The sequence below is a fragment of the Macaca thibetana genome, chromosome 5 (genome assembly GCF_024542745.1).
Source record: "Macaca thibetana thibetana isolate TM-01 chromosome 5, ASM2454274v1, whole genome shotgun sequence".
Classification (NCBI taxonomy): Eukaryota; Metazoa; Chordata; class Mammalia; order Primates; family Cercopithecidae; genus Macaca; species Macaca thibetana.
The window spans coordinates 181,389,805-181,402,397 of NC_065582.1; the positions used below are offsets into that span (position 1 = coordinate 181,389,805).

Here is a 12,593-nt window from a genome sequence, read left to right on the forward strand (position 1 = left end):
AGCAGTGATCATCTGGGCTGTGTGGGCTCAGGGGATGGTCGGTGGTCAGCCCCCCGATGCGGGACAGCAGGCCCTCCGCAGAGATGACCATCCCTGCCTCTCCTACTACTGGGAACTCTCACCTCCTGCCCTGCTCACCCGGCCCCTGGCACTACCTGCCTCTTGGCACACCTAGCCCAACCCAGGTGTAGCCTGGGCCATGCTGAGGCCAGGCACTGGGCCCTCCCTGGCTAAGCCAGTAAGGACTCATGCACGGACTTCAGCATTCCCTGAGGACTGAGGGTGGAGTCCTGCCCACTAAGGCTGAATCTCCATTTGAGCAGAGACCCAGGTGCTGGCAGATGCCTCAGCAGAAAGAACTCAGTCGTGGGGACAGGGGGCAGGAATGGGGTTGACCCCTCTGTGGCTCACAGCTGGGGGACCTCAGGGCACGGGACATGAGCACTGACACGCCGAGTCCCTCTAGCAAAAGATGGACACAGCCCTATAAGCAGTGGGGTGCTGCAGGGCACCCAGTGGACCTGTGAGCGTCACCCCTCGAGGGCATCATCAGGTGGGAGGGAGACACAGGGTCAGTGATGAGGCCAGCAAGGGCCACACTGCAGTGGCTGGGGCACTGCCTCAGCTGGACGCCAGAGTAGGCCTCTCCAAGGCAGCGAGTCAGCTTATACTGAAAGAATGCAAGGCACTCCAGGCAGCCAGAGCAGCAGGCACAAAGCCCTGGGGTGGGCACGGGCCTGGCACGACAGATGGAGAGGCCAGTAAGGCTGGATCTGGTGGGCAGGAGGGGAGCGTGGGGTGAAGGACCCTGGAGGGATGCAGTGGCTGCCTGGGGCTGGGGCGTGGCAGGGTCAAGGAGGCTGGTGGAGGCTCCCTCGGGGAGCAGCCCAACTCCATCTGCTTTGAAGAAATCATTATGGAACATGGGGGGCTGGGGAGCCACAGGGAGCCAGCTGGGGGAAAGTGGGACAGGGGAGAGTAACCCCAGTGACAGCCATGGATGGTCAGAGGGGACAGAGGGGCCTGGGGATTCCAGGACAGGGATGGGGGAGAGACCTGCATGGCCAGGAGCCTGCATGGTCAGATGGGGGTAAGACCTGGGACCGGGGAGGCCAGTGGGGAGTGGGGAGTGGGAAGAGGGCAGAGGCCACAGTGTGTGGACCTCCAACTTCTGCCTGTGCAGGCGGGCAGTGCCACCACCCCATCTCGAGAGGAAAAAGCAGGCAGGGGACGGGAAAATCCCCTGCAACCACAGAGCCAGCATGGCGAAACACCAGAATGAGGCTGTCCCGACTTGTCCTGGGCCCTCCCCACAGAAGCTCCCCCAAGTGTGACCACTTTCCAGAAGCCACCAGACCCCCGACCCACAGGAGCATCTCAGCTCCACAGAAATGCCCATCGGCCCTTGGGGCGCCCCTGTGAGGCCCTGTCCTCCCTTTACCTCGCCGTCCGCTCTGCCAATCGGTGAGTCCAGAACAAAGTCAGGAGGAGCGATCACGTCTACCAGGGCAACCGCGTCGTCTTTCAGCTGTTGGAAAACAAAGCCCAGACACTTGGCACCTCCCGGGAATTTCCATGGTGACCAAAGGGTAACAGCCCTGTCCGTGTTTGCTAGGACCCACTAGCAACGGGTAACCTGAGCGGCACGTGCGGCTCTGCTGCCAATGCGTGATCTCGTCACTGGCCTGGATTCGAGTCCCTGGCTGTGCGCGGGAATGTTTTCACCATGCTGCTTTTCACTCAGGACTGCCAGGGCTTGTTTCTTCCCAACAAGGTAGAAAAGGCCCTTAAAAGTGACGACCCTGCAGCTCGTGAATTAGCAGCTGCCGCCGGAGGCTCATTTCTAAGCCTTGGCTTATGTGGGCAACTGCTGTTCCAGTAAAGGAAAATATGTCCAGAAAACATGTAATAGAGAAGGCATTTATGAGCACTTGGAAAAGCCATAAGCATACAAAGCCTCCTCGGTTGGCAGTGGTTTTATTACTCTCCTATTCCACTGAACAAATTATTCTTCAATATGACACACGAAATTTATATGAGTGGATTCTCAAGAACGTCCTTAAAATGCAAAAAAAAGACCAGGCGCGGTGGCTCAAGTCTGTAATCCCAGCACTTTAGGAGGCCGAGGTGGGCGGATCACGAGGTCAGGAGATTGAGACCATCCTGGCTAACACGGTGAAACCCCGTCTCTACTAAAAAAATGCAAAAAATTAGCCGGGCGTGGTGGCGGGCGCCTGTAGTCCCAGCTACTCGGGAGGCTGCGGCAGGAGAATGGCCTGAACCCGGGAGGCGGAGCTTGCAGTGAACTGAGATCGTGCCACTGCACTCCAGCCTGGGGGACAGAGCAAGACTCCGTCTCAAAAAAAAAAAAAAATTCTCCTTAAAATATTATGAAATGCCGTGGCTACACCGCATGGAACCCAGGAATGGGAGACACCGTTAATGATATGGCTCAAAGGCAATCGGTCGGCACAGAGTAATAAAGGCCACAATGGAGAAACTGAGTGAGCCTCTGCGCTTCAACGCCGTGCTCTGCAGGGTGTGGCCACCTGGTCCTGGTCCACGTGCCTCGGCATGAAGGCCGCAGACAAACGCCACTGCTCCCGGAGAGAAGCACTTGGCAGAGCACAGGTGCTGAGCCCAACAAACGTGTTCCGTAAGGGTCCAGGTAGGAGATGTTACCAGCTTTGTGGGCCATGGTCTCTGGCAACTGCCTGCTCTGCCGTGGTAGCACAAAGACACCCGCAGACGACACTCAGGTGAACGGCAGGACTGGGCTGAATTTGATGGCCCTGGCCTAGCAGATGGCTGGCACCCTCTCCACCTGGCTGACCGTGGCCTCCCCAAGAGAGTGGTGTGGACAGGCACACACAGAGTGGCACACAACAGTCAGCCAGCCTTGGCCATAGCCTCACTGGGAAATCAGATGTGGCTTTTTTTCTATTTTTTTGAGACAGGATCTGGCTCTGTTGCCCAGGCTGGAGTGTGATAGTGCAATTACGGCTCACTGCAGCCTCAAACACGTGGGCTTAAGCCACCCTACCTCGGCCTCTTGAGTAGCTGGGACTACCGGCATATGCCACCAGGCCTGGCTAATTTTTTAAAATTATTTTTTGTAGGCCGGGCGTGGTGGCTCATGCCTGTAATCCCAGCACTTTAGGAGGCTGAGGCGGGTGGATCAAAAGGTCAGGAGATCAAGACCATCCTGGCTAACACGGTGAAACCCCGTCTCTACTAAAAATACAAAAAAATTAGCTGGGCGTGGTGGCGGCGCCTGTAGTCCCAGCTGTTGGGGAGGCTGAGGCAGGAAAATGGCGTGAAGTCGGCAGGTGGAGCTTGCAGTGAGTCGAGATTGCGCCACTGCACTCCAGCCTGGGTGACAGAGTGAGACTCCGTCTCAAAAAAAAAAAAAAGAAAAAAAAATTATTTTTTGTAGAGATGAGGTGTCACTACGTTGCTCAGGCTGGTCTCGAACTCCTGGCCTCAAGTGATCCTCCTGCCTTGGCCTCCCAAAGTGCTGGGATTATAGGCGTGAGTCACCGCACCCAGGCACTTTTTATAAACAACACCTCCCGCTACGCCCCCCTCTGCAAGGTTACCCCTGTGCTTTCCTTGGCTCACCTGCATACTCTGAAGGCCTCCACAGGGTCAACACGGCCCCAAGCGGGTAAAATTTGGCTCTTGGAGGAGCCAAGGAAAACCCCTCCCTGTGGCCGGTTCGATGTTAAGAGGAGTAAATGTGGCCACAAACGTGTACCACAATTAGACACACCCGTCTCCAGAATGGCAGGCTCAGGGAAGGGGTTTATACAGTGAATCCCGAGAGAGGCTCACAGCCAGTCACAGGGACATTCCACTGGTCCCAGATCAAGTGTGAAAGCAGCGACAGGGGAGATGAAAGGCCACGTCTCCAGTCACCGGAGACACTGCGCTAAAATGCAGCAGTACGCGGTCCGGTTCCTACCAGCAAAAGTGGAGTGACGTCTCCGTGGACACAGTGGTCCTGCCCGCCGCGGCAGCACCAGCACCAGCACAAGTGGCTCCTCAAATTCAGTGCAATGAAAGGAAATCTGAGACCCTCACTCACACAGCCGCCTCCCCCCGACCCAGCGTCTACCATGCTAACCAGCACAGCAAGGGGGCTTCTGTCCCTGGATAGAAGACAGCTGCCAGATCAGAACGTGGGGTTGGGGCCCTCTGATTTCCTGGGTGACATAGGTAATAGATTATGGTAAACAAGGACACCGCCAGGAAACAAATTGGAGGCTGAGTCCCCTGAACGCTCAGAGAATTCTCAAAGTAGCTGCAAACGGTGTGTGAGAGGGCCTGGGTGTGTGCAGATCTGGAGACACCCCGACAGGTTACTTTTGCAGAAATTTCTGATGTGGGCATATTTTCTTGTAATCCTCCAGTTTTTACTAAACCCTGAACAAACATGAATGTTTGGGTTGCAAAGGCAGTGCGTGTCGGCTCTGGGTGACGCTAAGGGGGTGCGTTTCAGTCTGGGTGACGCTAAGGGGATGCATGTCAGCTCTGGGTGACGCTAAGGGGGTGCATGTCGGTCTGGGTGACGCTAAGGGGGTGCATGTCGGCTCTGGGTGACGCTAAGGCAGTGTGTGTCGGCTCTGGGTGACACTAAGGAAGTGCGTGTCAGCTCTGGGTGACGCTAAGGCAGTGTGTGTTGGCTCTGGGTGATGCTAAGGTGCATGTCGGCTCTGGGTGACACTAAGGTGGTGCGTGTCAGCTCTGGGTGATGCTAAGGCAGTATGTGTCGGCTCTGGGTGACACTAAGGAAGTGCATGTCAGCTCTGGGTGACGCTAAGGCGGTGGATGTCGGCTCTGCGTGACGCTAAGGGAGTGTGTTTCGGTCTGGGTGATGCTAAGGGGGTGCGTGTTAGCTCTGGGTGACGCTAAGGGGGTGCATGTCGATCTGGGTGACACTAAGGGGGTGCGTGTCAGCTCTGGGTGACACTAAGGCAGTGCGTGTCAGCTCTGGGTGACGCTAAGGCAGTGTGTGTCAGTCTGGGTGACGCTAAGGTGGTGCGTGTCAGCTCTGGGTGACGCTAAGGCAGTGTGTGTCGGCTCTGGGTGATGCTAAGGTGCATGTCGGCTCTGGGTGACACTAAGGAAGTGTGTGTCAGCTCTGGGTGACGCTAAGGTGGTGGATGTCGGCTCTGGGTGACGCTAAGGGAGTGCGTGTTGGCTCTGGGTGACACTAAGGCAGTGCGTGTCAGTCTGGGTGAGGCTAAGGCGGTGCGTGTCGGCTCTGGGTGACACTAAGGGGGTGTGTGTCGGCTCCGGGTGACACTAAGGCGGTGCGTGTCAGTCTGGGTGATGCTAAGGTGGTGCGTGTTGGCTCTGGGTGACGCTAAGAGGGTGCTTGTCGGCTCTGGGTGACACTAAGGGGGTGCGTGTCGGCTCTGGGTGACACTAAGGCGGTGCGTGTTGGCTCTGGGTGACGCTAAGGCAGTGTGTGTCGGCTCTGGGTGATGCTAAGGTGCATGTCGGCTCTGGGTGACACTAAGGGAGTGAGTGTCAGCTCTGGGTGATGCTAAGGCAGTGGGTGTCGGCTCTGGGTGATGCTAAGAGGGTGCGTGTCAGCTCTGGGTGACACTAAGAGGGTGCGTGTCGGCTCTGGGTGACGCTAAGGGGGTGGGTGTCGGCTCTGGGTGTTGCTAAGGGAGTGGGTGTTGGCTCTGGGTGATGCTAAGGGGGTGCTTGTCAGCTGTGGGTGATGCTAAGGCAGTGTGTGTTGGTCTGGGTGACACTAAGGCGGTGCGTGTCAGTCTGGGTGATGCTAAGGCGGTGCATGTCAGCTCTGGGTGATGCTAAGAGGGTGCGTGTTGGCTCTGGGTGACGCTAAGGGGGTGCGTGTCAGCTCTGGGTGATGCTAAGGGGGTGGGTGTCAGCTCTGGGTGAAGCTAAGAGGGTGCGTGTCGGCTCTGGGTGACACTAAGGGGGTGCGTGTCAGCTCTGGGTGACGCTAAGGGGGTGGGTGTCAGCTCTGGGTGACGCTAAGGCGGTGTGTGTCGGCTCTGCGTGACGCTAAGGCGGTGCATGTCAGTCTGCGTGACGCTAAGGCGGTGCGTGTCGGTCTGGGTGACGCTAAGGCGGTGCGTGTCGGTCTGGGTGACGCTAAGGTGGTGCGTGTCGGTCTGGGTGACACTAAGGCGGTGCGTGTTGGCTCTGGGTGATGCTAAGGTGGTGCGCGTCAGCTCCTCTGGGTGACACTAAGGTGGTGCGTGTCGGTCTGGGTGACGCTAAGGCAGTGCGTGTCAGCTCTGGGTGATGCTCAGGCGGTGCACGTCGGCTCCTCTGGGTGACACTAAGGTGGTACGTGTCGGTCTGGGTGATGCTAAGGGGGTGCGTGTCGGCTCTGGGTGACACTAAAGCAGTGTGTATCGGCTCTGGGTGACGCTAAGGGGGTGCGTGTCGGCTCTGGGTGGTTGTGTAACATGGATGTAGAGAACACGGCAGCACCCACGGCTCACCTGGGAACACAGGGCCAGGACGGCGCTCTCCAACACTTCTCCTGCCTGCTCACCAGAGAAGTATCCACCTGCAAGCATAGCCTCGGTCATGTGGGGGCTGGGTCCTCAGTCCAAAACCAACCCCAATACCAACATGCCCTGAGTGCACTTTCCAAATTGGCCACACAGGAGGCCTGTTTTGGGTGAACACATCAGTGTCATTGCTGTCCCCAGCCCAGCTGTGACCCGAGGGGCCAAGTTCTGACACCCTTTTCCCACTCAGGCATTGATGGTCTCTGGCCTGGGGCAACGAGGGAGGCAAGGTCCCAGGCTCAGAGGTGACGGGTGGCCACTGGGCTCACACCTGCTGGGGCTCAGGGAGGCTGGGTGGGTTCCTCCCTCGGGAGGAAGCAAGGAAGGGGCTCCTGGGCAGAGCGAAGCAGGGGTGCATGGCAGGGGGCGCAGGGGCGAGGGGGTACCTGGGACCACCCAGGGGAGTCGGGAGGGGGGTGATGGGCGCCTGCAGGGACTCAGAGGCTGCAGGGGGACTTGGCCCTTGGTGTCGCCTGCAGGGACTCAGAGGCTGCAGGGGGACTTGGCCCTTGGTGTCGCCTGCAGGGACTCAGAGGCTGCAGGGGGACTTGGCCCTTGGTGTCGCCTGCAGGGACTCAGAGGCTGCAGGGGGACTTGGCTCTTGGTGTCGCCTCCAGCCGCTGTGGTTTCTGGTGGGGCCCTAAGAGGTCCAAGGCCGTGGCCTTGTGCGTTCGGGAGCGCATCTGTGGCAGGATCTGCGTTTGCTATGATTTTTGCTGGCGAGAACTGTGTCTTATCACTTAGGGTTTTTCTCAGGTAGCAGTGGGGCTCCTGCCCTGTGCCCGCCCTCTCTGGCAGACACTCGTGTCCCTTCCTTGGTGCACCTGGGCATGGTCAAGGCCTCCACGGGGTCAGCACCACCTTCCAGGGGGTAAACGCTGGCTCTTGGGGTGGGGAGGATCTTATTCTTCACAAGCCCAGAGATGCAGGACATGAATGGATACGCGGTATATCCTAGTACCAAAGATGCATGGGTGCCAGCCATTGGGAAGAACCACCTAAAAAGACTTGCTGGGGGCAACAACCAACAAAAGGTTGACAAACTTTGGTTTACCCCATTCCCACCAATCCTCCAGGAATCAGCCCCAGCACCCCGTCCTCCAGGAAGTCTTCCAGGGTTCCCAAGTCTAGACACTCCTGGCTCGTGTCTCTCTGTGCCTTATGGGACCTAGGGGGTGGGCTTCTGCTCTCCGCAGAGCCCGGCAGGCTGCCTGGCACGAGGGGGCCTTCTGGAAGTGCTCTCTGAACCGAACCCCAAGTGAAAGGAAAATTGGGTCTCTTGGCACCACCCTGACACTGTTCTGCCCCATATGCCTCTCACTATGGAAGTGGGCTCCTCATCTGTCCACAGCGCTCTCCGCCATGTTCAGTAAGTCCTGTGGAAGGAGGACAATGGTGCAGGAAGCAGCTTCCTAGATACAACAGCGGGGCCCTGACTCTGGGGAGGACAGCAAGCCCGCAGTCAGAAGCCTCACCTCGGTAGAGCAGGGCCGCGTGGCGGCTCAGGGACCAAAGGGCGTACAGAGCACTGAGCCGCCCCAGCACGGCCCGCAGTGAGGGCGGCACGCAGGGCTGGTGCACGTGCTCGTGGAACCTCTGCACCACGGTGAGCTCCAGGAAGGCCAGCGCCAAGGGACGGCCGTGGGACACCTGGAACACAGGACGGCATCATAAGGACCATGAAAGTCCCAGCCCCGCCCAGATTCCCGGTGGAGGAAGTTCTCAGGAAACACGAACGCGGGTCTGCATTCCCGTGCAAGTCCTAGGACAGTAACATGAGGTGAGGCAGCACACAGACGCCGTGCAGCATAAGACGTTTCTAGAACACGATGGAAAAGGCCTATGTGAAGATGGAGCTGGGAGTGCTCTGGCTCCACCGACGCCCTCCAAGGCCTCAATCTCAGCTCAGCTCCCATCTGGGACTGGGAGAGGCACGGTCATTGCACACCGGGCCTGGGGCAGGCTTCGGGATGCTCTGCGGCTACAGTGTGGGCGCCCACCGGGAGGCCCCCGAGGGCCCAGGACCTGGCTTCTTCCACACAGGAAGACAGAGGAGCTGGAGAAGGGGCTTGTCAAGCTCCTCCCTGAGCTCAGAATTGACTTCGCTTCTCCAAAGGAACAGCCACCCCCTCCTCCAAAGCCTCCAAAGTACGCTTCTCTCCTTTCTCTCCATGCTGTACGTCCCCCGCAGGCTCTGCTGCTCCCATCTTTATGTCCATGAGTGCCCAATGTTTAGCTCCCACTTATACGTGCGAACATGCAGCATTTGGTTTTCCGTTGCTGCGTTAGTTTGCTGAGGATAACGGCTTGTAGCTGCATCCATGTTGCTGCAAAAGCCATGACTGTTGGTAGTGATGGCTGCACGGTATCCCGTGGTGTCTATGTACCCCATTTTCTTTATCCAGTCCACCGCTGTGGGGCACCCGGGTTGATTCTACAGTTTTGTTATTGTGAATAGTGCTGCGATGGACGTACAGGTACATGTGTCCAGCTGGCAGGATGACTGCTTTTCTTTGGGGTATGTACCCAGTAATGGGATCGCTGGGTCGAGGGGAAGGGCAACTCTTAGCTCTGAGAAATCGCCAAGCTGCCCTCCACAGTGGCTGAACTAATCTGCGTTCCCACCAACCGTGTATCCATGTCACTTTTCTCCACAGCCTTGCCAGCATCTGCTATAATATCAAAAACATTTGCTGATAATCATCAACTTCACTTATTAGCCTTTCTTTCCCTGTCTCCCATTTATCATCTCACCAGATATTTTAAATTAGGAAAACAACACACGCATTGCTTGACTTGTTAGGATGAGCAGGTGCCATTTTTAAAATTAAAAAAAATCCAGCCAAGCGATGAAATACAGGGTATGGGGGACCGACTGCTGCAGGAGGACCCGGCTGCATGCCTGGCCTATGCTGCTGCCCCAAATCTTCCCAGAACACAGCAGGGCGAAGCACACGGCAGCAGGGTCTCCAGTCACAAAGCCAGTGTCCTCCAGGGCCCTGTTGGGATCAGGAGCCTCGGGAAAACAGAAACCGGGAGTAGCTGCTTTCCCGTTCTGCTTCATGCCAGCCTGACTGGTCCCGTCCCAAGACCCCCGCTGGGTCCTGCACACTCATGGGTGGGCCGTCCCCCTCCTGAGTGTGCCACTCAGGAGAGTGCCAGGAAGGCCTGTCCTGCTCCCTGCTCTCTGAGCATGGAGTGTGCCAGCCCGGGGCCTTGGGGCTTCCTGCCCTCTCCTGATCTCACACGTGCCATAGCTCTGGGCCTTGGTTTTGGCGGGATCTGGACTTGCACTGGGGCCGTGGGGACTGCACGACAGACCCCAGCTAGGACTAGCACCCAGAATTCCCAGAGCCCTGCCAAGTGAGGTGGGGCAGCCCTCAGGCTCCCACCCGAGGCCTCTGGCAGGAGGCTGATAATACAGGCCTCTGGGGGAGCTGCCAGGCGTGGTGCTGCAGCTCCAGGCCTCAGCCCCTCCTCCTTTCACCTTCCATGAAACAAGCAGGCGACGGCACCTGCACCCCCGCAAGCTGCTCCTGCGTCCACGAGAACACGGCAATTCCATTGAATCCGCCCACACCCCAAAACGTGCTCCCACACCACAAGGGCCTCTCCTCTCGCCATGGGTCCTCTGCGAACCCCAATCCCAGCCAATCCCAGCAGGGCCCGGGCACAGAGAGGCGGTCCTCAGAACCGAATCTGAGTCTGAGCCCTGTGCCCCGCACCACTCTCCCCCTCACCTGCAGTCGCCACGCCGCTTCAGTGTGTTTTGCCATGAAAGTGACACAGCGTGATACAGCGATGGCACAGGCCAGACAGGCCGTGGGGGCCAGAAAGACAGCCCCCTCTGGAACCTTGCTGCTGTCAAATAATGCGTCCCGAGTGCCAGTGAGTTTTGAAACACAGAGTCACTCGGCTCTGCAGCTGTGCAAGAGAGCAAAAGGCGTCATACAAGCCTCAGTGTTGTCTCCCGTGTGGTGCTGCTGGGGTCAGGGCAGCCCTCTCACAGGAAGCGCCTGCGATGGCAGCTCTATTGTGCTCGACGGCATCTCGGTCCCCAGGATTTGCCTGCATGACACTGCGCTGTTGTTCCAGGAAAGGTCCACATAAGGCCAGCAGTCACTGGGGGGACACAGGCTCCGACGATGGGCTCCCTAAACAGTGTCTGCCATGGCAACCAGCAGAGCTGACCACAACATTAACCAACGTGGGCTGGGGCCCAGGAAGCATCCCACGTGGTATGAACTCCGGAGACCCGGGGGGACAGTAATGTCTCAGGTGCAGTCCCTCCCCATGGCCAAAGTGTCCCCATAGCTACGGTTAGGGCTGGCGCACTCCAGCCAAGAGTGCTCACGGCACCCACAGACACATCTGGGAGTCCCACTGCCCCCACCAGCTGCCCCCAGACAGGGCAGGGGCTGGACTGTGCTCTACGGGGATCTTCTGGACCACCTCAGCTGCCCCTCCAGAGCTGCCAAACTGTCCCCAGCTAGGACTGGGACAGGCACTTCTCAGGCTCCATGCAGCTATGGTCAGCTGTCCCTTTACAGCAGTAAACCCGGACACCCAGGAAATCTTCAGCACAGAGAGAGGGGAGGGTCCCAGTCTGGTACACTCTGATTTCTGAAGTACATTTTAAGAGGCAATGGATATAGTTCAGGCAAAAAACCAAACCCCAAATGGTCCAAATTCAGAGAGCAGCCACGCAGCCTGGGGAAAGGGCTGGGCTCTGTGACAGCTGGCCTGGGTGCAATCCTGGCCCTGGCACAGGCGAGCTGGGGGACCTTGGGCATTTCTCTTGGCCTCAACTTCCTTCACTCCCAAAGTAGACAACATGAAACGACCCAGATACAGAATCCAGCATGTGGCTCAGGGAGAACAAATGTCCTCGTCCTTGTCCGCCTTCTGATGTGCAAATTCCTGAAGGGAACCTGGAGCCCTTGTGACAGGGGTCGATCCCAGGGTGAAGGCAGGCTGCGGGGACGCCACCACCCACCTTTTTATTCCCAGACTGGAGGCAGGCTGCGGGGACGCCACCACCCATCTTTTTAGTCCCAGGTTGGAGGCAGGCTGCGGGGACGCCACCACCTATCTTTTTAGTCCCAGGTTGGAGGCAGGCTGCGGGGACGCCACCACCCACCTTTTTACTCCCAGACTGGAGGCAGGCTGCGGGGACGCCACCACCCACCTTTTTACTCCCAGGCTGGAGGCAGGCTGCGGGGACGCCACCACCCACCTTTTTACTCCCAGGCTGGAGGCAGGCTGCGGGGACGCCACCACCCACCTTTTTACTCCCAGGCTGGAGGCAGGCTGCGGGGACGCCACCACCCACCTTTTTACTCCCAGGCTGGAGGCAGGCTTCGGGGACGCCACCACCTATCTTTTTAGTCCCAGGTTGGAGGCAGGCTGTGGGGACGCCACCACCCATCTTTTTATTCCCAGACTGGAGGCAGGCTGTGGGGACGCCACCACCCATCTTTTTAGTCCCAGGCTCGAGGCAGGGTGCGGGGACGCCACCACCCATCTTTTATATCTACTGGCTGTTGAACACGTGAAGGTGTCACTCAGCCGAAAAATGAGAGAAATGCATTGTTAAAGACCTTTCTGCGCATGCCTGGCTTACGGTGGGTAAATGGTAGATAGCGGTTATTGGCAAGAGCCAGAAAATGTTTAAAAGTTAATCAATTTTACCCACCAGGTCAAAGAGTAGGCACACTTCTAACAAAAATGCCAGTAACCTTCTCAAAGGACACAGCCGTCACCCTCTCCACGAACGGTGCTGCTGCCCGAGCCCAGCCTGATGCCTGCGGAAGTATGGCTTTGACCTGCAGCTCCTGGCCCTGGCTCCAGGTCAGCGGCTGCTAGGGCTGGTTTCCGACCAGGCGGGCATCTATCTGAAGGAGTTCCTTCCTTCCTGGGGGTGTTCTCTGTCAGCGACATGCCACGTGGGCTTCCCCAGTCTGCTGTGTGTCTTCTGATTTTGTTCGGAGCATCTTTTGCAATGCAGAAATGCTGAACCTTCATGCAGCC

The 12,593-nt window shown here is 58.0% G+C and overlaps 1 protein-coding gene across 4 annotated transcripts in view; it reads right to left on the minus strand.

Annotated features, from left to right (window-relative positions):
- Positions 1-12,593, minus strand: part of ACOX3 (acyl-CoA oxidase 3, pristanoyl) — a 76,193-nt gene that overhangs the window by 12,422 nt on the left and 51,178 nt on the right. For all 4 annotated transcript variants that reach the window (XM_050792113.1, XM_050792112.1, XM_050792110.1 and 1 more), the window contains exons 15-17: positions 8,039-8,213; positions 6,492-6,559; positions 1,442-1,528 (exon numbers count right to left, since the gene is read on the minus strand). In XM_050792113.1, coding sequence (XP_050648070.1) covers positions 1,442-1,528; positions 6,492-6,559; positions 8,039-8,213 — 330 coding nt within the window. The remainder of the gene's footprint in view (positions 1-1,441; positions 1,529-6,491; positions 6,560-8,038; positions 8,214-12,593) is intronic.